We start from the raw sequence: 26,234 nt of genomic DNA, 5'->3' as shown, positions 1-26,234 counted from the left end.
GCTGTTCTTGGGTGGTTTTTCTGGGAATCTGAGGCAGCAGTGGATTACTTAGTACTGGATAAAGCAAAGCTGGTGCTCCTGCTGGCAGTATGTGTGGTAGCTCACATACACTGCATTGGTGTTACAGCTGTTACTTCTAACAGACAAGCTTACATTCTTTCTTTTTAGGATTGTGTGTCAAGTTGGCCCAATGAATGAACTACAACAAGGTCAAATTGAAGTTAACATCAATGGAAAATTAGGTAAATCACCAAGTGAAGTGTTGTTTACATACCAGGTAAGTGCATTTTTTTCAGAGACCCGTTTTATAGTTTCTGTATGACATAAGTTAAACTTAAGCACAGAATTGTTTGTGTTTGTCTTACTGTTTCATCAATAGCACTGTCATTGAAAAATATTAAAAAACACTTAATTCCAGCATTTCTATATACAAAAGGTGTACCAAAAATCAATTCTGATTAATCTCAAAATAGGATGATGTTGTTTGCCATCGAAGTTTAAAAGATGTGGTAAAAAAACAACTTATTCACTAGTGACATAATATTTCCGAAGTATCACTATGAAATAAAAAAAGTCAGCACTGCAAAAAATTAGGTATTCTCTGTATACATGGTGCACTATTTTAATCACGATATTTAGTCTAGGCAATTTTCTTAATTAGAAGAATGGATGCAGAGCAGCTGAAGAATAAGTAATGAAGGTACATTAATTTATTTAATAATTTATTTCATTCAAAAGTATGGCATGCAGAGCCACAGACAGCATGATGTGTGTTCATATTACTTATGTGCTTTGTTTTCAGTGTGACTATGAAAGAGAATTTCATTTCTGTGTTAATTGCTTTGCTCTAAACATGGCCCTAGCTTATAGCTGATCTAGCCTGTGGTTTTAGCAGCAATACCTTTATCTGTATCTATGAGGTCTTCAAATTTTATAAAATCATGTGATAGTTGAGAGGTTTAAATAATATCAATCCCCCATACTGATACTTAAATTACACCTATAAACTATAAAACTGTAAAACATAACTTGTGTGTTAGGCTTTTATTTTCTCCCTTATTTAAACTTCTGTCTCATTAATTCTTGATGTCTTGTGAGAAATAAAGGAAAGGAGTCAGCAATGGAATAAGTCGAGAATGACATTTAACTGAGAATATCCTTGTTTTCACAAAACAGGCTAGAAGTGGGTTTTCTGTAATTTCCAAGCAAATACCTCTTCTCTCTGGTAATACTGCTGAAAAAAACCCTATCCTTTTTGCTTGAATATGTAATCTGTTCCTTTGTGGAAATGTAGTTTACTATCCTAAACAGAGAGCAGTCATACACCCACACGTATGTTTGTGATCTCTAGGACAGAGACTATGACAGAGCTACATGAGATTTTGACACCAGTTCTCCTATCTTTCTGTGTATAAAGATATTCCCATGATTTTCATGGAAAGCATGTGAAGTTATTATGGCGTGGGTTGAAATGTTACCTGAACCACGTAGGCTTTGCAGCCTGTTTTTGGACTTGTTTTGGTGTGATTCCCTGCTCAGCCCATCTGAGAGGGACATAAGGAGCCACTGCTTTTGGCCACTTTAGGAAAAGATTCTTAATTGCCTATTAATGAGGTTCTGGGAGAAGTAGCTGTGCACGAGCATTAACTGGGTGGATGTTTTCCTGCAAGTCCAAGACTCTCTGTGTGTCAGTTTCTGCCAGCATTGAGGTTACTGAAAAATCAGATGCCTAAGCCAACTGCTGATAAAGAGCATTTTTATGAGCAGTAAATAAAGCATTTCATAAAAAGCATTTTGTTTACTTTCCATGTGGACCCTCTTTACAATATGGAAAGCACTGACAAGTAATACAATGCACACCTTAAACTGGTGACATTGGTTTCTAGTTTCATTTCTCTTAATTCCACAAGAAAACGATGCCAACTTTGGACTGTAGTAGGACTGAAGTTGGTATGGGGTATCACACTGATGCACACCTCTACAAGTGTAACATTAATGTTTTGGCTTGAGAACAGACAATCAGAGCAGACAATTGCATCAGCTAATGTTGGCTTAAAAGCTGCAGTCTTGGTTCGGTGCTTTTTTCAGACTTCTTTTAGCAGACATACAAAGTCTTTGTGCTTTGTGTAAAATCTCTTCTACTCAGCATATACAAAGGGGAAAAAAATGTTCTTTCCAAGAGCCCTTCTAAAATAAATTTTCTCTTATGTATTTCCCTGTTTCTTTGGCACATGGGATGGATACCCCTCTGCTGATCACTACTACTGTTTTTACTGTGAGCTCTGACCACTTGAAGCAGAATAGTTTCATCTTTAACAGTGACTGTTCTAAGTGCAATGGGTGGCAGGGCAGGAGTGTACACCACTGTCTCAGCCTCATACATGTGATTAGTATCTCCCAGAAAAAGCACTTGCCAAGTAGATTTAGTATAAGAAAGGATTTTTTTATATTATGAGAGTGATGAGTCACTAAGAGAAGTTGCCTAGAAAAGCTGTGTCCAATTATTCCAATAATAATTCCATTATTGGAACTGTTCAAGCCAGGATGGATGGGGCTTTGAGCAACCTGATCTAGGGAAAGGTGTCCCTGTCCATAGCAGGGGTGTGGCACTATGTGAGCATTGAAGGTCCCTTCCATTCTGAACCATTCAGTGATTCTATAAGTAGTATGTTTGGCTCTTGTTGATACCCAGTCTGAACAGTGTGATTTATTTTTAAAGGTGGATTAATGAGAATCAATAGTCAGAACAACTTGGGGCTCAGACTCATGCTTCTTTCCTGTCTGTCAGCACAGACCATTTCAGAACTGACAAATGTACAAACCTTCATGAAACGGGTCAAAAATCCAATTAAAAGGGAAGCCATTGTTTCAATTTGAAATTATTTCTGAATAAAAATGCCTTGGCCCACAAGTGTCTGTGTTGTACAGTAAATACCTATATTTGCTGCACAACAGGGGAAGAAGGCTTTATGTCTCCCTACCAGTCACAATTTCTATATCTAGCCTGAGTTCAGTTCAAGTACAGTCGCAATGAAATTAAATTCTGATAACCCAGTCGTCCTCTGCTGGCATTTCTATTGTTGCACTATAAGCAGGCTCAGGCAATAATCATTCTCCTGTTTAGTGAAATAGAAATGAACTTCTGCTAAATTTTAATATCCAGCTATGTGGTACATCTGGAGCACTGACAGCTTGGCTGGTCTCTGAGCAGGTGGAGCAGTAACATGGCTAAAGGCCAGTCCTGCTTTTTCATTTGTTGTTAACTCTATCTGATTTGTTTGAAAAAAATGACTTCTTGTAAACCAGGATGTCTGTTTACCTAAATGAGATGAAAAACCAAAAAGAGGAAGAAGGGAGGATAAATTAGAGCCTGACCTGAAAACAAACATGAACACCACTATTCACCATACTGCAAGTTTGAATATGAAATGAACAGTACAGTTAATTTAACTGTGGAGGGTTTCGGGTCACTCCTTGATTTTTTGCCCTGAGTCATTGCCTCCATACATTCATTTTACACTGTAGCTGGGGGCATTGGGTGAGTTTTTTTTGTGGGGAAAATTACATGCTTGTAGCCATTATGATTGATGCTGATAAACCACACATCCACAGAAGTCGGGAATTGCTTCCAGAGGTTCTTATTTTATTCTTAAGTCTTGCAGTACATCTTGTTTGTATGTTAGTCCGCATGGGGGACAGGAGAACTCCTGGATAGCTGAAAGTTTTAATGAAGTTGGCCCTTACTCATGTGGCTATTATTAGTCTTAATTCTCTATCCTCTGAGCCATGCATTTAAATACATGTCCCACCATGCAGTACTCATGATTCTGCTTGAGAGTTGACAACACTGAATGTATGATAGTGCAGATATTCCAGTCACGCATGTTTCCATTTCTCCATCAAACCTGTCTGAAGAGCTCTGTGGTCTTTTCAGAAAATCATGTGGTGTCTGCCTCATGATAAAAAGGTGCTTTCAGTCCAAAGAATAAGTTGTTTAACATACCAGCCCTTTGCTTAAGTGTCCCATCCACAGCAGCCAATACACAATGCACATTGCCAGGCAAATGCTCTGCCTGGGCACCTGGAGTGCCTGGAAGCATTTGATCAGCTTACATGTGTAAGGTTTGGACAAAGCAGCCCCAGAAAGGCAGAACTCAGCTCCTCATCTCTCTGCTGTTGCAGAAACCCAGGAACTGACTTGTGTTATGGATGCTGTGACGAGGCAAGCTAGTGGGTCAGGTCAGCCACTGCAGTGAACACCAGACTGCCAAGAATGCACAGTGGAAATTCTTTGGTTGAATATCCTGTGAGTGGGTGGCTTGTCTGAAGAAATAAGAAACAGGCTCCCTTGAGTCTGAGAAAGGAGGGAAGTTGAGGGGGAAAGATCAGATCCTAATGGCTTGAGTTCCCCACTCAGAGGTTTAATTTAGCTCCTGTGGTTACCTTCATAGTCCATGAAATGACATTTTGACCTCAAAAAAGCTGGCTGGTATCTACAGCACTTCACAGGCTATGACTTTTATTTTTGTGTGCATAATATGCAAGAGTTGGCAGAATAATTTGGACTTCAGTGTGAGGCAGATAATTTTGGTAAAAAATTACTTCTTCCAGAGCCAGAACTTACTGCAGCTGGAACCAGGATGGATGAGGAGAGGGGAGAATTACTTGTGAAGGAAAGATGGCTGTGATAAAGGCAAAGCAACAACATGGCCTGTACATTTGTGAAAATCTTATCCACGTCTGTGTGCAGATCAGATCATGGAAACAGCATCCTTGTTCTCTGCTTGTGTGGAAGCACAAGAGCCCATTCCTACTTGTGAAGAAGTGCACTTGCATCAAAGGCAAACCTCCAAATGGAGGTCGGTGCCTACAGGAGCCAACAGAAGGGAGCTTAGGTGGCTTTGCCATTTGCTGCCCATCATGTCCGTTTGAACACCTCCATCTGTTGCTGGCTTCCCCTTGTGCTGCAGCTGGCATCTCAGCATCACAGGGCTGTACTCTGACACCCTCCTCTTTTCTCTTCCCAGTTGTCTCTCTGCTTGTGATCTGGCACAGTTGTGTTTTTTCCAGCATCCCCCTCTGAAGCATGGGCTTTGTGCCAAGGTTTCTGTGCATCTCTGTTAGGTTCCCCTCCTCTGTTGCTGACTAACTATTCTTGAATTTCTGGCCCCTCTTGTGATCCACCAGAAGCCTCCTTGGTGGTTTGTTGTTTCTCTTTAATTAGTGATAAAGGGTCACCAGTTTTATCTAAGTGGTGTAGTTCATGGGCTAGAAACTGCTTAAAGCAGATGGATATCATAGAAGACAGTACCCCTTATTTACAGAGTCATGTTCAGTGATTCTTCTGGGAAAAGGAAACTTTGTATAGATGAGGTTGTGCTTGATGACAGACAAATGAAAAAGCAGAGAAATAGATAAAGAAGCCATGAAGAACTTCAGTGATGTTCCATGGATGTCCACTCCTCTTGTTCTTGGGTAGTTCGTTAGGGACCAGAAATGAGTTGGCTGGACATGATACTGCAAACCAGGAAAGCTGCAGAGCAAACAAAATGAGTGAAAAAGAACATGAATTGGTCTGGAAAATCCAATCTAGATGCAAGCTAGGTGAGCGAAAAAGAGGCTGGGGGAATAGTTCTCTTTAACACATCTATAGCTTTAATTGCAAAGAAAATTGTGAAAAAACAGGAAATAAAACAAAAAGAAAAAAAAAGTAATAACCCCACTGCTAGCCAGTTAAAAGATGGGCTTTGATTTGACACCAGCATACCACAGAGATCTAAAATGCTAGGAGTTCTCTCAGAGAATTTTCAGACTACAAATGGTATTTTTTTTACTAAAATAGAAGTAAAAAATTCGAAGAAACAAGATATCGCCTTCCTAACTCTGCAAAAAGACTAATTGCTACTCATAAAATATTAAAGATTTAAAAGTTCATTCTAGATTAATAAACAGGATGAAAAATGTAAGAGCTAAATGTGAATGCTCAGAGGATCTACAGAAGCTGTGTAAGAGCAGCAGCCATGTATACTGCTAATAAGCAAGTTCATGTCTAAATGTGATCGTAAGTGGAACAGACATGAAGATAATTTACCCTCTAGCATATAGAAAGCATGAAACTACAGTGAAAAATGCACAGCATATCTGTGAACAGATTTTTAAGTAAGGGGCAAAAGATAAAAACAAAGCACACAAAGAAGAGATTCCTGGCTGTGATGAAAAAAACAGGACACTGGAAAATGGCCTGAATGTGAAGTCACATATATACTTGGGCTAGCTGTAGCTTTTTTGTCAATATTTTTCTTTGGGTTTTTTTTTTCACAGTACTTCTGTGCTGATGAAGCAAGGATAAGACAGTGGCACACAGGAATGTAAATGCCACATTTGCATTGGTATTACAAAGAGAATAAATGAATTTGCTACTAAACATGCTTGCATGATTTGAACATTAGGTACCAAAAGTAATGTACAAGTGTTGTTGTCTCACTGCTTGGGGCAGATAACTACTGTTTTCAGGTAAACCATAGCAACAGGATGGGTACTAACCACAGATGTAAAAGCACAAGAGATAACCTATTTATAGCATTATTATCCTTCCAATAAGGATAATAGCCTTATGGTTATCAAAGCATTGGGAGTACTACTTATCAGTTCAGGAATATTTACCCAGATACAAGATGGAAAAGTTGGGTTGCAGGTGGACTTTGAGATCTTTAACTCAACATTATTACATTAGGTATGATTTAAGGAAGATTTATGTGTAAAATGTATAAAGTGCTCAAATTTCCCATTGCAAACAGGTTACATTCTGGTCAGACCCACAAGCAAGAAATCCTGTTTAGATAAAATATTTTTTTTCAGGATAAATCATGCAGTAGGGAGCAAGTTACACCTGGTGATTGAAGATCACTCCCAACTGTATTGAATTTTATTCTGAACAGCATAGCTGGGGATTTGCACAGGTTTTATCAAAACTGCAAATCCATTTTCTACAAACACAGGGCATGATCGTGAGAATGAAAGGCAGTGGGGAGTCCTGGTGGCACAAAGTCCCTCTGCTGGGAGATGACATACCAGACTCTTCAAAAACCAGGCCACTGAACAGCTGACAGACATTGGAACAGGCTTTTTCAAACTAGACTATCAAAAAGCCCTCATAATGAGGTAGCCTGTTATTGCAGAAAATATTTATGCTCAAACATTAAACTACCTGGAAATCATGAACAATATTTTCCTGGTGACAAAAGTATAGACCTGAAAAAACATTCCTCCATTTCAAGCAAAATAAGAGAAAAACTTACTAAATGGGTTTGAATTATTTTCTACACTTAAAAGTATTATAAAATAATGGTTAAATTATCATTTGCAAGGTTGTTTAAATTTTACTGTGTCCATGAGAAAGGAGCTATTGCCAAGTCCTCACAAGGGCTGATGTCTTCCAGAAGAATTATTACAGGACTGCTACAAACTCCATACAGGACACATTATCAAATGTTCTGTTTAACATCATAATTGCACTGAGCACTGCAGTGTGATGTTACAGTGATATTACAGAAAGTGTGAGTTCCCCCAGGTGTCTTCTGACAGAGCCAACAAAGATCTCAAGGTGCAGAGGGCTAAAAAGGAAAGCAAGGTATTTATCATGACAGCAGGTGTACTTCTGATTCAGAGACTGAAATGACAAAAGGGCAGAAAGAATGAGAGAGTAAATCCTTGAGAGGATTTAGAAAAAAATAGCATCACTGATACTGCAGCACTTGAGGCTGGAGGCTTATCAGTCCCATTTGTAACAGTTGAACATTCAGGTTGAGTTCAATTTAAAGGGCTCTTGGTAAAAGCATCATTCTTATTATCCCTCAAAGAAGGTTTGCACAGAGTTTACTGTCTGCCCTTTGTCTTCCTCTGCAAGGAGAAGGAATCTCATGTAAGACTTTGGTAAGCAACACAGAGCTGTGGGTCAGGTGCAGCTTTGCCAGGCTGCATAACATAAAACTCTGTAAGATAAGACTAGACCTGGCACCTTGCAAGGGTCCATATGTGTCTGTCTGACTGCTGAGTACCATGGGCTGCCTTCTTCTTAGGTAACACAGTTCTTGTTGAAGTCTTGTATCACCACTGATGGCATTTTTTCAAATTAACTTGGCATTCAGCAAAGTATCATTCTCCTCCTGATCCTGTCTACCTAATTGCATGTTTGAAAAATGGCTTTCTGGTTGAGCATTTGCATGACCCTACTTTTTTCTTTATTGGTACTCTTAAGAAGACTGCCAGGTGGGCCGATGGAGCTTTGTTCTTTGAGCCATCCATGAATATTTTAGAGGATCAATAAAACTAATTCATAGTACATTGGTTTTGCAAAAGAAAATTATTATTAAAATTGTTTAAATTCTTGATCATTTATTTCAGCTGCTTATTTTTTCTGGCAGGTCCTTAAGAGGAAAGATGGGAAATATGAAACAGCAAATAGCAAGTTAAAATTAATCAAATAATATTCCTTCCAAGCTTACAGTAATGAAGTGCTAGCAGTCATGCTGAAGAATTTCTCTGCACAGAAAGCATCATTCAGATTCTCATCATTAGATCATCTTTATGAGGCATCCACATTATTTGTTCCCTTGAGAGCTCCTGGTATTTGCAGAATTACTTTAAATATGTTAAATATGAATATTTTGAATAAGCACTTTTAAAATAGTCCTTTGAGGGACAGCTGCAAGATCAGCAATTAAAGACAAAATAAGGGTTAGCCATAACCATTCCACCTTCTCTTTGGCTGCTCTCTGTGATAGTTCCCAGAGAGGTTCTTTTCCATTCAGCCTGAAGTGCAACTGAGATGTGTCTGCACAATGGATGAATGAGGAGGGGTGGCAAGTTCTCCTGTCTGGTGTAGCTGAGCTTTAAATTCCAAGAAGTGGAGTTGATGACTTTCTAAGGAAAAAGAAAAAAAACAAAACTGTTTCTGTGGAAAACAGAACAGATACTTCTTTCAGATCCCCCTTAGAGCTGTGTTTTTCAGAGATAACTTTGCTAGCTGGCTACATCCCTATTCTTAGGGAGACAAATGCAGGCAACCACTAGCAGGTCCCTCAAAGACAATGATGCTGAGTGGTTTGAGTTCAAGTTTGTGGCTCACTCTCCATTTACTGATTGCTGGCAACAGAGACAGCTGAGCCCTGCCTAAGGGACCCATCAGATAACCCAACAGAGCTGTTAACTCCCACTTTTGCTGGGAGAAAGGAATATGGCTGTCCACTGAAGTTCCTAGCAAGCTTCCTTTCATTCATTATGCTGAGTTACAGAGAATAGTGTCTGTGATGATTCAGAAACCTTTTTTTCTTTGTTTCCTTAGTCTATGTTTAAAGACTTCCTTTTAGTGGTTTCTTGTTCATTCTCGTCTTAAGCCTGTCCTTGGAGCCTAACCTTCCAGTGGAGGTAGCATTTAGGGAAAAGGCTACAAATTTTAAACAGATTTTTTCAGAAGTTAGAGAAAGAATTTGCCTATACTGCTTCTTTAGTGGTTCTTGAGGAAAACATTCATCTGAAAGCTATCTTAAGCATGCTATGCAGCTAATAATTCCTGTGGAAAATGCAGAAATCTAGCATGGTTAACAATTTATAGCAATTAGGATTTAATTTGAACTTAATAAAAGGTATGGTTTTCTGTCCATGTGGTAAGGTTATGCTTAAAGTATTTGACCCATTTTTATAAACTGTATATTTCATATACAGTTCTAATTGTAATCTTTTTAGAAACAAAATTATGTTGTAAAGAAGCACAAATGAGATTTTCCTATAAAGTGGATATCTAGATTTATTCTAATTTAAACTTCAAATGTGATTTTTAAGACTGACTCCCTAAAACTTTTTTTTTACCCTGGTGTGTCTTGTTTCAATCTTGCTTAAATCAGTGAGCAATTAAGTCCAAATATGAGAATGCACAGACAGGCTTATATAGACCTAAATGAGCTTTTAAAATGCTTTAAAATTAGTTTGAGTGACTTCCCTATATAAAGTCTTGTAACCTGAGTGATGTATTAAATTAAAGCTAAATCAAAGGGTAGTGCATGAGAGCAGTCATATGCTCGCTCTTGAGGAGTGAAGGGTTTACAAACAGATTTCTCTCGGGGAAGAAAAGCAATTGACACCCAATTAGTTAAAGCATATTCCTAAAGCTCAATGACTCGAGAGCAAATTACGGTTGTCATTGTGGATTTGTGAAGTGTGCTGAACCATGATGCATTCCTTCAGAGCGAAGTTGCTTAGACATGAAAGTATAAAAAAAGCAGAACACATAAGTGTTCTCCATGCTTCTGTAATATCTGAGCTTCAATAAAACGAATTTGTAAAGTAACCATGAAGTCAGCTGGATGCATTTTTATGGATTCCTGCTGCTTGTTAAAAACCTGTTGATGACTCACCAAGCTTTGAACTGAAATGCAGTATATCAGTCCCTTCCTCCCTGCAATTGGTGGGCCCTTGGCTTTGTAGCTGTAAGCTGTCACAGAGATGGTCTGTGCCTGAGCAAAACGACAAGAAAGAAGGGGGTTTACTGCATGACTAGGAAGAGGCAGATGTGTTGCTCTCTGTCTCTGAGAAGGGCTTTTCCTCCAAGTGGAAGGTCAGTGCTGTGTGATAGTGATCGAGGAAACCCTCATCAGCAAGGGACGTTTTCAAACTTCATTCCTCTTTCTTTATTTGCATGTGCTTCATATGAAATAGCTCCAAGCCTGGACTTTATTATCAGTCAACCATTTTTGCAAGACTATGCAAGAGGAGAACAGCTGTCATTTACAAATATACATGAGTCTGGGAAATAAGCTTATTACTTTTTTTGAGTTATTTAAGAAAAGCCTGTTTTACTATGGTGAAGCAGTACAGCTGTACGTCAGAAAAGGCATCACCTATTCACAGCCTCCCTTAAGTTCTTGATCTACTATGCTTCAGCAAATACAGGGTCAGGTTCCCCCATAGCAATGTCCCAGCCTAATGCACCAGCCACACCTGGCATCCTGTCTCTGTGTGCAATGCCCAGGGCAGCTGCATGCCCAGGACATGGTGCTGCCTGCCCAGGACACAGTTCTGCCTGCCCAGGGCATGGTGCTGCCTGCGCAGGACACGGTTCTGCCTGCCCAGGGCATGGTGCTGCCTGCCCAGGGCATGGTGCTGCCTGCCCAGGACATGGTGCTGCCTGCCCAGGACATGGTGCTGCCTGCCCAGGGCATGGTGCTGCCTGCCCAGGACATGGTGCTGCCTGCCCAGGACACAGTTCTGCCTGCCCAGGACATGGTGCTGCCTGCCCAGGACATGGTGCTGCCTGCCCAGGACACAGTTCTGCCTGCTCAGGACACGGTGCTGCCTGCCCAGTGCATGGTGCTGCCTGCCCAGGACACAGTTCTGCCTGCCCAGGGCATGGTGCTGCCTGCCCAGGACACAGTTCTGCCTGCCCAGGACATGGTGCTGCCTGCCCAGGACACAGTTCTGCCTGCCCAGGACATGGTGCTGCCTATAGGCACAGCAGCTGTGGCCCCATGGACGAGGGCTGTGGCACGTCTGCAGGCGTGGTGAGGAGTGGGGTCAGCAGGCAGTGTCACCCGGAGCCGGCTGGAGCCCCGCATCACGCGGCTTGCTCAGCTCCGGTCATCCTCTTGATTCAGCAGCTTCAGTGTGGCCCTGAATAAGGATGCTTTTCTCAACTGGAAGCAGAAATTATTTACTGACAAAGTGATTAAATCATGCTGCTCATGAAAAGCCCTCACTGTTAATTTACGGTGCTTGTTAGAGCTCCCAGAATACAATCATTGAAACAAAGACTGAATTGAGAACAAAAGGAAGGAACTTACTGATAAATCGAAATATAAAACAAATTTTATAACCATTTGAAATGTGCCTGCTTGATTTAATTGGTTTTAAGGAACCTACTCCAAGGTTCTAGGTACATTAAGACAATTTGAGCATTTTCTGATTTTCTTTCTTTGCAAGTTTGTTGCTAAGAATAGGTTAACAGCTTTACCACAGTTATCGAGAGCCTTTTGAGAGAAAGCACATCTTCGCATTCTTTCTGCTTAGTGCAAGTTTTGAAAACCTTGTTCTTTGTCTCCTGTAGCTGACACAGAATATAGGAAAGGGTAAGGAAAGATGAAGGTAGACTCAGCCATAAAGAAGAGAGAAATCTTAAAATAAGTATAAAACCAGGAAATCCAACAGGAAGCTCTCACAAACTTAATGGCTGCTAACTTTACATTTTGTGATAGGAAATTGAAACATTCCCTATCACAAAATGTAAAGCCTCATAAAATACAATAAAGAAAAAAGTGCATTCACATTATCTGTTACTTATTTCAACATGAATTGTAAAAGATTTTGTTTTATTTTAGAAGATTTGTAGGTAATTGCTCTAATTTTTTTCTTTTTCAGGTAGTAATATTAAACTTATATTACCTATTAAACTAAATAATACTGGTATAAATTTTATTTTAATTTTCTCACTTAGTGTGACCATCTTCTCTTTGCAGGAACCTCATCCTTCTCAAATAAGACCTGAAAGTGGTCCACAAGCAGGTGGAACCAGACTTACCATCTCTGGTATAAATCTGGCCACTGGTTCCAAGAAAGATGTTCAAGTTACAGTCGGTAGCCAGCCTTGCAATGTGTACGTAGTCTGAGTAATTAACAATACAGAGCTGTGTCCTAAAAAAGCACCAACCTTTTCTGCCCCTTATAAATTAAACAAGTCCTTTGTCTATATCTTTGTGACTCCTCCCATGCAATGGAGTTCTGCATGTAACATTCAGACAGAAACTCACTCAGAGGCTTCAGCGGAAGGAGCAGTTATAAAAACACCTAAAGTGGGAGAATTTAGATGTCCAAAGATTTCTCCACTTTTGGCTTTCTCTGCTAGACTGGCTGTTTCAAACCCACTCATGCTTTCACTCAGCATGTCCTCAGTGGTTTTTTTATAAAATATTAATTTTTTAGTCTACCATGGTTTGTTCTTCTCCCTTCTTTTTCCTTTTATTAATTGCTGCCCTTTCCTTTTCTTAAAAAAAAGGAAGGACACTAACTGTGCTGACATTGCATTGTTCCTATGTTTGTACGCTGTTTGTTGTTACATCCTATATCTCTTTTGTTAAAAAGCTTATGTGATCTGATGGAAGTGTTTTCTCCTCTCATAACTACTATGCCCAGCAAAAATAGAACCCTGGTATTTTTGTTTGGAGTATACAGTAAAAGAATACAAAACTCCATAATGTTAGTAACAGAAGATGTTTCCTCTTCTTTTTCTTCTTCAATCTAGTACTGAATTTGGAGACGAGGTCATCTGCATTACAGGACGTAATAACAAGGTTGAACATGTTCTAGTCATAATGCACTATGGGGGCACAAGAATTACTGTACCACAGCTGTTTACATACAGAGAGAATCCTACTGTCACCAAATTCGTGCCAGTAAATAGCTTCAGCAGGTAATGAAATGTTTGTTGTAACTTTCTTCACAACTGGCTTAAAATATGTGTAATACATAATAAAAATATTAAATATAGAATTGTTTGGAATAAACTCCTATACTCTAGCAATGCACACATTTAGGTATGTAGGGCTTGTGGTCTTAACTGCAATTGATGTTTGAAAGTATTCTGTTCACTTCCAAATATTTATCCTGTTTTGAAGGTCAAGCTAAAAAGTATAACATCATGATCCAACAGAACATTAAAAATAAATTTGGTTGTGACTTCTCTTGGAGATATTAGTACCTGTCTTCTTGAATATTGAGAAATCACTTGTGTAAAATAGGATTTGGTTTTGATGTTTCCTTTTCATTTTTGGTTGGGTGACTTTGGGGGCTGGAATTTTTCTTGGTAGATCAATAGTGATTTACCTCATGGAATTCAAATGACTTTTTTTTTTCTTCTATATAAACTAAGGCCTATTTTTATGGATTGCTTTGAGGTTTACTATCCCTCTAAATCCATGTCACTTCAATGACTTTAATTCCCACTGGCAGCTTACATTCGTTCTTATTCTTATGTGAATGTATTATTTTTTTCAACAATGTGCTGCAAATAAAAGGGACTAGAGAAGCCAGGTCCCTACAGACCTGTGGAAAATATATTCTCATTTCTGTCTATATGTGTGTATTGTAGGCAGAGTGATTTAAATAGTAACACTGGAGAAGTAAAACACACAAAGATTGGCATCAATGTACAGCCAAAAATCCTGGCAAAGCAATTTGTACTTTTTTTCAGTTCTGCTGTTTTAAATAGAGTTTTAAGCTTACATTGATCTTTTAAGTGCTTTCATCATCAATACCTTTAACATAAGTCTTTTTTGTAGGATATCTAATTGTCATATAGGCATTACACATAGGGTTTTTTTCAGTGGAAGCAATAGCAATGCAGAATGAAGCAGTGCATAGCTGTAGTAGTCTGACAATGACTTGACTTCTTTTTTAATTCTGCCTTACAGTGGAGGGAGAAATATTACAGTAACTGGAACCGGTTTTGAGCTCATCCAGACTTTTTCATTGGTGATATATGCAGAGCGTCCAGAAGCAGGGAGGATGAATCAAAAAAGGGTAATTTTCTTTCTTTTCCCCCAAAGGAATAACACTGGATATACAACATAAAATCTGTTCAAAAACTGCATATAAACTTTCCCAATGGACTTCACTGGGCTTGGACTGAAATAAGATTTGGTCAGATTTCTGAGTCTGTTCAGGGTGTTCCTGAGGAAGAAGATCTTGACTTTCCTACCGTCTTGCCTTACATTCACTTGTAATTTGCAAACTTCTGCTTTAAAATTAATTTCATTCATAATGGATAAGGATAAAATATGTATTTCAGAATTCTGAAGTGTTTGTTTTTTCTTTATCTTTCTCCTTTTCCCTTTGCAGCCATTAGCAATTTGCCTGAAGCAGGATCTAAATCTAGACAATGCAGACTACTCAGCTTTGCAAAGTGTCTTTTATTTCTTGACATCTCAATGAACCAAGTCTTTTTCTTTTTTTTTGCTTCATGCATATTCCACCTGCAATAGCTCACAAAAAGTTGTGAAAAATAACATTAAAAAAAACCCTTTTCACATCTCCTGTTATGAGGAACTGACATTACCAATAGTCTCAATCTCCCCTTCTTCTAGTGAAGATCACAATTTAATGACATGATTTATACCTAAAAGTTATCTTCCAGTAAGAACATTATAAGACTCCTTCTAAGGCTGGCTCTTCAGTGTAAGGCTGTCTTGTGATCCATAAAGAGTTTGTAATGTGCATGTTTTGTATTATATGCATGACTCAACTTTTAGGGTATGCCAAAGCCAGCTGTATTGGGATCTATTAGAACCCTATCCCTAAAGATTTTTAAGAGGAAAACTGCCTACATTTTTTAGGCTATAAACTTAAAAAGGTAATTATCTTGATAATCTTAACTCCCAGGACAATCTAAAAGTTTATTTAGCATTCTTGACAGTGTTTATCAATATTTCTTACCTCCTCTTTTGTACACTCAACCCGCTAGCTTAAGTCAGCATTTCATATAGCACACATTCTTCGTTAAGACTTTGAAGACTACTCAGCTTTTCTAATCTTTTGGTTTGCTTTCACTTACATGACAATATCAGAAATGTTGGGGAGAAGCTATCTAGTTGCATTGAATATGAAGTGAGAAACAGAGGTTGAGATAGAATAAATATTGAGGGTTCCTATTAGTGTTGTTGGCTGTGGTTGATGTTACTGAATGATTGAAAGTGTCAGGGTAACACCATTTGTGGAATTGGGGATGGAGGATGGGTGAACTGAGTTGTTACCTTGAGTAGTTGAGTGACAACTGTTGAATTTTATTCCAAAATTTCACTTAATGATTATATTGAAATTCAATGAGGTATTATATGGTGTAGGCAGAAAAGAATCGACCCAAGCTACTCAAAGGTACAGAAGATGATCAGGATTAAGGGTGACTTCCTAACTTCCTAATCTGAGAGGAATTTAAAGGTATCAGTCCATATATCATACCAATGGTATGGTAAAGAGCCATATATATTGGAGGCAATGGAAATTGACCCATAGCCCAAACTTCTTCTGCAGACAAATGCTGGAATATAGTGAATCGATGATTTCTCATCAAAAGATCAAATTTATTTCATCTTCTTTTTCAAAAAAACTTCATACTATAGTATTTCTGCTGTATGGAGAGGATATAAATTCAGTGATTTTATTTCTATGGTCTAAAGTTATCAACAGTTACGTACAGAAAGGAATTGGACTCTAAAATGTGCATGTTCTTCTTCTTGTCTTCTTTCTTACAGTTTTATGGAAAGGTTGTTACAAGACTTAATGAAACCACGGTGGTTTTTTCTTCCCCACCAATACTGGAAGACCCAGAAAACTATAACATTACCACTGTTATTCTAATGGATCATTATAAATTGGTTGTAAAAAATGAGAGCCACTCCTTTGCATATGTTGCAGACCCAACTTTTGAAAACTTCACAGATGGCATCAAAAAACAAGTCAACAAACTTATTAATGCAAAGGTAAACTTGTCAAAAGTTGGTGCTTGTTCACTTTGTCCTTGAAGCACGTATGGAATTTTTCGTTCCTTTCTCAAAGCCTTATCAGATGTTTGGTGCCATACCCCAAATTCTTGATAAGAGTCCCTTTCCTCTGCTAGATGATGCACATTGACAGCTCCCCTTTCCTCCCCACACCCTTTCTCAGAAAGGGTGCCTATCTTTTTTAGCTGTACTTTGGGTTTGCCGAGGATGCCCCCTCCTGCTGAGTCTGGCATTTGCGTTTGAAAATACCCTCTCCGATAGACCTCCTAGAATTGGAAGGGACATCTCATCTCACACCAGGAAGGAAGGGAGAGGAATCACATAAATCCCAATCACTCTGCTGTTCTTTAGGCTGCAGTGCAAATCACATCTGCTGCTGAAAGTGATCCAAATGGAAAGTTGCAATTCAGGATTTCTTGTCCCCCAAGACTTTGTGATGATAACTCAGCCTTTTATTTTCTGTCTAGGGCAGTAACCTGAACAAAGCCATGACGATAGATGAGGCCCAGGCTTTTGTGGGTGATGAGCCTTGCAATATAAAAACTCTAACTGAAACGGACTTATATTGTGAGCCACCAGAAGTACAGCCTCAACCAAAGAAACGGCAGAAGAGAGATACCATCAATAACCTTCCCGAATTCATTGTACGTTACCTTTTCTGTAGAATTTAGTTTCATGTATCAATAACACTGTTACAGTGCCTCTTGACTGAAGTAATTTGTTCTCCAAAGTTGTTGTAGCACTGTGAAGAAACTCTTTGCAGTTCTTTGTTCCTCCAGCTTCTGCCTACTGCATAAAAGATGTCACACGAAAAGAGCAGTCTCAAGTCTGCCAAATACCTTCATTATATCGAAATGTAGAACTCTAGCCAGACAGACTGGGGATTTTTCTTCCCCAGCTGAGCAAAATTAAATTACTTCGTGGAATAAAGTGCTAGTGACCCAAAGTCAGTTTAAAATATTCAGAAGTATTTCTTTTGTTTGGAAGTTTGAGCTAGAAATTCACTTGTGAAAATTACTAAGAATTTAGAATGCAGCTGAGAAGTGGCCCATCTTACATTTGCATTTCTTGAGACAAATGTCTGTTTTTATCTAATTAGGTAAAATTTGGACTCCGGGAATGGATCCTTGGAAGAGTGGAATATGATAACCGTGTGACTGATATCCCACTGAATCTTATTTTGCCACTGGTACTTATTCCTATGATAGTAATCATCATCATTTCTATCGTCTGCTACAGGTAAGTTCTAGTTAGGTGCTTTTGTTTCCCTAAAGCTTTCAAGTTACTACCTGATTGTTTTCAGCTCAGTCTACAGAAACTATCTTCATATTTTTATGAGCTGCAAAGTTTAGAAAAGGAGTTACAGCTGGAAATATGTTTGAGCACAAATTTATTCCTTTCATGCATGCCAAATTCCTTGGTGTCAGTCAACCCAGTCCCTCCTTTATATGTAAACACAATTCGTCCCAGGTTTCCCAAGTAACAATTGCAGATTGAGTTGCACACATGCCTTTTGAAATGGCTGCTACAGTGGCATTTGTGGAGGAGATAACTTATAGATAATTTATTCTGTATAAATACCCATGAACATTTATATTGCCTCAGTCAGCACCATAGGTTTGAGTTGGATGGTTTTGACTAAGGGGTCATTTTCATTTTTCCAGCTAAATTACCCACACACAAACTTCATGGTTAATGTTGGAATTCATGCTTCATAAAGGGCCAGAATATCTGTCTGTATTTCACTTAAAATCTACTTAGTCCAGTTTTAAGGTTAGTAATGAGGGCCTCAGACTGTCCTTCAGGAAGGGGTGGATTCTGCTCTTATGGTGCATATCAATACACCTGAAGCATGTGCTGTACAGTTCTTGTAAACCTCCATCAAACCTTCTGAGTTTGATCCCAGACACTGTCCTGGGTGGCTTAGGGCCAGTAAAGGACATGTTGCAAGCAATCCTTGCTCAAACTGAGTTCCTCTACTGATATATGATTGAAAGCATTTGTAGCTACTTCTTACTGGATTTTAAATTACTGGCCAAGTCTGTTTTGAAGCAACCAGCCCATGATAGCGCCAACTTGCTTTACATGGAATTAAGACCACTGGTGCTGTTTTTCTCCTCCATTCTCTTTCTGCTGTATTTTAAAAAATCAAAGCCATGAAAATTTCTTCCAGTCCCTGGGTTTCCCTCTCAGAGCTGTTGCAAATTATTTACTTTTGCATTTTGTAACTTCTTTAAAATCTTACCTCTGTTCCATAAAGACGCAAGAGCCAACAAGCAGAACGAGAGTACGAAAAAATTAAATCACAACTTGAAGGCCTGGAGGAGAGTGTCAGAGACCGGTGCAAGAAGGAGTTCACAGGTATTACAGATATTTTCACTGCTATAGGTCCTCTTCAGCAATCAAGACATGCTGAAGGAATGGTGCTAGCTCACTAAAAGTGTCTTCTGGGAAGAAATAATCAATACTTCTTAGTCTTCATTACTGGCATTGACATAGAGCAGGTATTTTGCTATTATGTATGACAGAAGTAAATAAAATAAAATAGGTAGCTGAGGTTATTAAAATAAATTATTATTTTACTTTAAAGGAAGAACAGTGTTAGAAATTGAGAGTAGAAAGTAGTTAAGATTGGGGTTACTTATAGGTATTAATGCAATTGGCCATTAACACAAAGATAAGAATGTTTTATAGTGACTAAGAGTGGACTTAATATTTAGCACAATGACTGTGTGTGCAATCTATGCACATTTAGAACTGTTTTCAGAGATGCAAAATTTATTTGCAGTCATTAGCATACAAAGGGATAATTTGGTAAGCTCACAGGAAAAAAATAGCATTTTACCCTGTTCACCTTTGGAAAATCTTAAGCTTGATTAGAGGAACTAGCTAATTGTTCTGTGTAAATGTAGAGGCATCATCCCAGGGAAGGCAGCAGGACATGTGAAGGCTCAGCATTTTTACATGTTGGTCTACTTATCACAACACTTAAATTAGGCATCTGAGTGCAAACTTTGCAAATATTGGCCTAAATGATTACCATGAAATGTCACCTCATTATCTGAATTATACTTGCTGTTGGGTCATGTTGAAATAATCTCTATAAAAAAAATACCCACATGCTTTATTGCTACAGAGAAAACACTATTTCATATTGACAGTGGCTAAAAAGCAAGATTGAATAAAATAGCAATTTCAGGTTAGAGTTTGACATTAATTTAAGAAGCTCAGGGTATCTCAAAGATTTCGGCCATGCTGGCGGCCTCCCTCAGTCTTGTTTTTTCTGGTATTTCTGGGACAGGATGTTCTTTACTTGTACAAGCTTGCTTTCTCTGGATAACCAACTCCTTCCAGGTTCTGGACACAAACTAGAAGCAAATGTTTGAATCAATCCCAAATGGGCTTCATTTCAAACTACATTTTGAACTGTGAGAGGATCTATTAAGGTTCTCCCTCCCTCTTCCCACCTCTCCCTGGGCACATCTTACCATTTCTGAAAGGAGAAGGTACCTTTCTCTTGCTGGGGCAAGAGTAGAGAGTTACACATTCCTGCTACCTGTTGGGTTGAAAGTTTCCTCTCTGTTCCACAAAGTGCAAGCACTGGGGGAATAGAATACACATCCAAGGAGTAATCCAGTTCCTAAACTACATACACCTTGACTTACAGTTAAATGAAACACTGAAGTCAAAACATATTCTGGTTCCATACTCTGAAACTATAATGTCAACAGTAGAAAGTGCAAGCTCTCTAAAATACACAAGAACAGAGCCAAGGAAGGGGACAGCAGGAAGGAATTTCTATTACCACTCAGAGGGAAACAAGAAGAATCTTTGTCCCTCACCTTTGATGAACGCTATAAAATAAAGAGGCAAATGAATGAGTAAGAGCAATAAAACTGAGACAGTAGGTCACTATATTGATTAATATGGTGTTCCAATCAGTCTGCAGTATTGGGTAATTGGACAGCCTTCAGCTAGAGTAGATGTTCCAAAGGATGATTCTCTAATTTTTGCCCCTTTTAAAAACTTCAGGCTTTTGAGTCCCACAGAAATATTTCCATCCATTTCAGTGAATCATTTAACCTTTTTCCTTTCTGCCATCCCCTTCCTTTCTATTAAATTAGCTTGGTTTATACTTTAAACCTCTCTTTCCTGGATTGCTATGTTTTTAAAATAACTTTCTGTACTAATTAGACTCAGAGGGTATAGAATATGGATTGGAAAAAAAAGAAAAATAAAACCAAAACAAGAGAAAAAATATTGCAATGCCTTTTTCTAGTTCTGTACTATAATCCTACATTCATCTATATGAACTCAGACACCATAAAGGCCCTTTTACAGCTAAGCAATAACAAGAAAACTCTCAGTGCTAAAGGCAGTTATCCTCAGGTCACCATAGGATTAGCTGTGGTTATAGTTAATAGGATGATTGTTAAAAATAGCAAGAGAAAATGTGAGATGAAATAAGTTTTTTCTGCTGAGTTTCTTTTTCACTATTACAAGGCACTCAAAGAGTTTGTATTGCCTAAAAAACCTGCAGAATTTTTAAACTGAACCATTAAACTGCATTGCATATTGCAGATCTGATGATAGAGATGGAGGATCAGACAAATGATATCAACGAAGCTGGAATTCCAGTACTGGACTACAAAACATACACAGACAGAGTCTTCTTCTTGCCCTCCAAAGATGGAGAGAAAGATGTGATGATTACAGGAAAGCTGGATATTCCTGAGGCCAGGCGCCAGACCGTGGAGCAGGCTTTGTACCAGTTCTCCAACCTCCTCAACAGCAAATCATTTCTCATTAACGTGAGTACTGAAGCAGATGCGCCTTGTCTCTCAGCTAGGCATACCTGTGTGTATCTGTGCAAGACAGCAGGTTTGCAAGCACAACTGAACAAAAATTAATAAAAATAAGTGATTTTCATATGGTTCTGATTTCACAGTAACCACTGCAAATATGTGGCATCACAGCCAGAGTTTCCTATTGGATCTCACATTTCTATGCCAGGCTATGTAATATGGAGTTAGTCAACATTGCAGTGGTTGTCAAAAGGAGGTATTTCCAAATCTAGCATAAAAACTGGTGTTACAAATTTAGTTTAGCCTTTTAAGAAATGTGATCAGAAAGTGCTGATCACAATGGATCCTGGCTCCTCACAGGAGTCACCTGTGGACAGCCATCTTCCAGAATCTCTGCCCCAATGAAGGTAGAAGCTCCTCAAGTGGCCTATTCAACAAGATTGATGAGTGCTCACGGCTGCTCTAAAGAGACTTATAATTGCTCACTCTCAAAAACTGAAGCTCATTGTCAAACACCTAAGTATAGATTTAGACTTCTAGCTTTTTCTCTTTTTTTTATTTAATGAGAATCTAGTGCTGAGCTAGTTAATGGTAGAATTAGAGTTCATGGAAGATGAGAGCACATTTACAGGTGTGCTTACATTAGTGTCTTTGTAATTTGATGTGAAAGGAATGGGAATTTGGAGGAGAGGGGAGTTGATTTTCTCTTTTAAAATTGTCACAGAACACTATTTTACATTTAATTAACGCATCCTTTTTAAATAAGCTTTTAGAGAAGTATATAAGCATTTCTTAGGTCAGTCCAGTACATTGTGTATCTAAAATCAAAATTTAGGCAACATTTTCATATAAGTTCTTTCAAACTTCTGAAAACTTTGATTCAGCGCTTAGGAGATTTAATATCAAAATAATACTGCTTGTCTTCTTAGTGCAGACAAGTGTTGAGGTTCTTCAGAAACCTGTAATCTGACTTCATTTTACATTTGTTTTCTTTTTCAGTTTATTCACACGCTGGAAAACCAAAGGGAGTTCTCTGCTCGAGCTAAAGTGTATTTTGCATCTTTACTGACTGTCGCTTTACATGGAAAACTAGAATACTACACTGACATCATGAGGACGTTGTTCTTAGAACTGATGGAGCAGTATGTTGTGGCTAAAAACCCAAAGCTGATGCTAAGAAGGTTTGAATGATTGTCATATTTTCTTTATGTCTCTGGCTTTCTGTAAATGTGTTTCTTTTGTGTTGTGACTGTGGTGAAATGCCAGCTATCTGTAAAATCAGAAATAACTTGCCCAAGCATATTAGCAAGACAAGCCCACCAGGAGCAGCTGTGGAAGGCACCACCAGGATGCTGGACAGGACTGCTTATTCAAATACTGCAGGGTAGAAACACCAACTTACTTTGAAATACCACACTGAACATTTAATTTGCTTTTTAATCTAACTTTATTTGAAATTATCTAGAATTTATACCACACATCACCTCCATAATGAGCACACATAATCAGCTGCATTGTGCATTCAGTGAGGGCTTGCTCTAGTGTTTTAACCCAGCCATTATTCCCAATAAATTTCAATAGATCTTGCTCTGTGTATGTTGTAGTTTTGTAATCTGTAGGTTGTTTCCTAGTAACTGCACAACTGGGTTAATTTTTTAGCTCTCACAGCATAGACCCAATTTAAGATTTTGAATAAAGGATGTGTGCTTTTCAGGAGTGAGATGAAGGCACCTACTCAGGAATGATGAGCAATACAAAGCACTTATCCTAAAGCAAGTATACTCTTTCAAGACTCTATAGGGAAATCATTGCATTAGGAGACTGAGTGCATTTAAGCATGTAAAAATATTATATTTCAAGGAAGCAGTGGTTTGGTTTTTTTTAACCTTGTCATTAAGTACCCATACTATATTCAGGGTTGTTTCTTTTTTTTCAGATCTGAAACAGTTGTTGAGAGAATGTTGTCTAACTGGATGTCTATTTGTTTATATCAGTACCTCAAGGTAAGAGTTGAAGTCTGTTGCCTGTGGGTTCTTTTTTCTAATCAGTAATACTTAAAAAAGCTGTACTGAGTATGTCTTTTGATTTTGCTTTATTTCATTTCCTTTCCTTTGCACAGGACAATGCTGGGGAACCTCTTTATAAATTGTTCAAGGCTATCAAACACCAAGTAGAAAAAGGCCCAGTGGATGCTGTACTGAAGAAAGCAAAGTATACACTGAATGACACAGGCTTACTGGGAGATGATGTAGAGTACACACAGCTGGTAAGTAAGGCATGACTAATAGATTAATTCTTTTTTTTTTAAATTAATTCCTATGCAGTTACATCTGTACACAGTTTTCTGGACTACGGTGAACTGCATAGAAATTCTGGTCATGGGCAGGATTGCCAATAGTTTGACCAAAACAAGTCTCCAAGCAGGAAAACAGAATTATAAAGTATCTTCTAAAGTAAAATTTGAGTCCTGTCAGTGCAAAATGCATTTCAATAAATCCCTTTCATAATTTTCAGTTGGTGTGAAAAGTGGTCAGGATGTTTGGCTCCTCCCCTTTTCTCATCTAAATTCATTGGCAATTGATTTTTGTAGAATTCTTGCACTGCCATTATGACTGAACTTCAGTTTTTCTCCCTTGCGATTGCTGCTAATCAACATATTGAATATTGTTTTAGAGATCATTTTATTAGTATACCAAATTGTGCTCCTCTGCAGTTCTGTGAGATGGCTCTGCAATCTCCAGAACACTTTATGAACCTCTTTCTGCATTTTTTCCTGTGTGAGTCAAGATCTCCTGAACGTGGGCAGCCCAACTGGCATTGAAAGTTGTTTATTTCCTCTCAGGAAATTAATTCCCTACAGTGCCTCTACAGCCAGTTCTGGAGACCTGTGTTAGTTGTTTCAAGTGGGAAGAAATGGAAATTCCTGGCAAGGGAACTCCCCCTCTGAACTCACCCCACCCCTGTATCTGATCACCAGTGCCATGGTCCAATTCTTTTCTATTATGAATTCTACTTTAATTTAATTCTGTTCACTGTCAGAAATTTCCACCAGTTTTCCAACATACTCCAGAACACAGAATCACTGTCCTTTTGGAAAAACTCAAGCATCCCACTCTTTAGTTGTCAGGGAGTGTAAAACCTAGTTTTACTCTTTCTGACAGTCTTTGCTGGTTTTCTTCAGGGTACAGTGTAGTGAACATGAAAGATGCGCAGACTGTCCTTCAGAGAGAAACTCATTATATTTTTTTCCTTTCTACCTTCTTTTTTATTGACATGTTAGGAGTTATTTGTAGTTGTCCTAAACTGAGAAAGATGCAGTGACATATATGCAGCATGGAAAAGAAAATTAGTAAAAAGCTGTGCTGGGGGGAAAAAATCACCATTTCATGTATTCTGAAAGGATGCTGATGGGAGAAAAGTTCTGTAGGACTTGCACTCATGGAGTCATCAGACTGTGACCTAGAGTAGCTGGATGAAGAATGTGTTGGGCAAGAAGAAATTTTAAGTTCACCTGATTTTTGGGGATTAGTTTAGGTACCATCTTTATAAGTGCCCCCACAGAAAACACACTGATTGGCAATGCTGGCTATAATTTCTGTTGCATATGGAAAACAAAATTTATTTGCACTGTACATCATGTAAGTCTTAATGGCAATAATTCTTTATTTGGTCTGTTTCTTTTCATTTAAAAAAAGAGCCTGCAATTAAGCTCTGTGACTCAGTGTGAAGAAGAAAACTCATGAGTGCAATCAGATGCGGGCACAACATGCATATTAGCTAGATATTAAACATTATAACATTGTACAGTAGCAGTATTTGGTCCAGACTTACAGATTTCCCATCAAATAAATATTTTATGTATGTGCATGCATGGAAGTTGATGAGATGTATGTATATGCGCATATATATATATATATATATATATATATATATATATATATATATATATAGTAAAAGATTATGGAGGGGGTACTATTGCCATTAGTTTTGTGGATCTTTGGCATGATGATCATGTTGTGGTAATTCTGAACAGTTAGGAAGCATTTGTGCACCAATGTAGGTTAAAGCATGAGTTAATTCCTTCGCTTCTACCTGAAAGTGAGACAAGGTGGGTAAGTACAGCATAGAGCAGTTGTCTGCTCTCTAATTGTTCTTACTTAAAAGACGAATCTGTTTTGCATCACTGGTTACACTGACATGCTGCATACTGAACCAGCAGCAAAATCATGTCTAATTACCATAAAGCTAATAGGAAAAGGAAGGTGAAATCTCATGATTAGTTTGAGTGTTCTGTCAAGGGACAGTGCAATCATGTTTAATTTGACTGCCGTATGGCACAGCTTTTCTTCACTTTTTCAAAATACCACCTATGCAAGTTTATTTCCGAGGTTTGATGTGATAAATTCAGGCATTATGGTTGGCAGGACTACATGTATCTGACAGCTGCAGTGCTTCACATGTGCCTGGCCTCCTAAGTTATTTGACTGGCAAAAGATCCACAAGGCTCTGAGCTGTAATACCAATTCAGCTAGTGAAAGAAAGAGGCTTTTCATAGTATCTATTTGGGTTTTTTGATATTTTTTTCCTTCTGGGAAGGTATTCTGTCCATGGTTTTCTTATTTTCTTTTGTCTATATTGAAACTGACACTTAGATAGCAAAGCTTCTTTCAAAAAAGTCATTCTAGATTTAACAAATGACAGGCTTTCAATAAATTCTCTTTAATATTAAGAAAACTATGTCAATACTATCAGAAAACAGTAATAGTTAAAATGCTAGGGCTAGCATAAGCTACTTAGGTGTATTCCCTGGAGCTATTAGTTACTAGGACAACAGTAGGCAGTAAATGAGGTATTCAAACACATAAGATGATAGAAATTACTTTTATAT

At 38.3% G+C, this 26,234-nt stretch overlaps 1 protein-coding gene across 2 annotated transcripts in view; it reads left to right on the top strand.

Annotated features, from left to right (window-relative positions):
• PLXNB2 (plexin B2) overlaps nucleotides 1–26,234 on the top strand; it is a 249,495-nt gene that overhangs the window by 203,622 nt on the left and 19,639 nt on the right. For both annotated transcript variants that reach the window (XM_021555245.3, XM_021555246.3), the window contains 12 exons: nucleotides 169–277; nucleotides 12,507–12,643; nucleotides 13,289–13,456; nucleotides 14,457–14,565; nucleotides 16,293–16,520; nucleotides 17,009–17,185; nucleotides 17,641–17,780; nucleotides 18,802–18,902; nucleotides 21,123–21,352; nucleotides 22,346–22,527; nucleotides 23,283–23,349; nucleotides 23,466–23,612. In XM_021555245.3, coding sequence (XP_021410920.1) covers nucleotides 169–277; nucleotides 12,507–12,643; nucleotides 13,289–13,456; nucleotides 14,457–14,565; nucleotides 16,293–16,520; nucleotides 17,009–17,185; nucleotides 17,641–17,780; nucleotides 18,802–18,902; nucleotides 21,123–21,352; nucleotides 22,346–22,527; nucleotides 23,283–23,349; nucleotides 23,466–23,612 — 1,795 coding nt within the window. The remainder of the gene's footprint in view (nucleotides 1–168; nucleotides 278–12,506; nucleotides 12,644–13,288; nucleotides 13,457–14,456; nucleotides 14,566–16,292; nucleotides 16,521–17,008; nucleotides 17,186–17,640; nucleotides 17,781–18,801; nucleotides 18,903–21,122; nucleotides 21,353–22,345; nucleotides 22,528–23,282; nucleotides 23,350–23,465; nucleotides 23,613–26,234) is intronic.

This window comes from Lonchura striata, chromosome 1A, assembly GCF_050655825.1.
Source record: "Lonchura striata isolate lonStrDom1 chromosome 1A, ASM5065582v1, whole genome shotgun sequence".
Lineage (NCBI taxonomy): Eukaryota > Metazoa > Chordata > Aves > Passeriformes > Estrildidae > Lonchura > Lonchura striata.
This window is presented reverse-complemented; position numbering and strand designations above follow the sequence as displayed.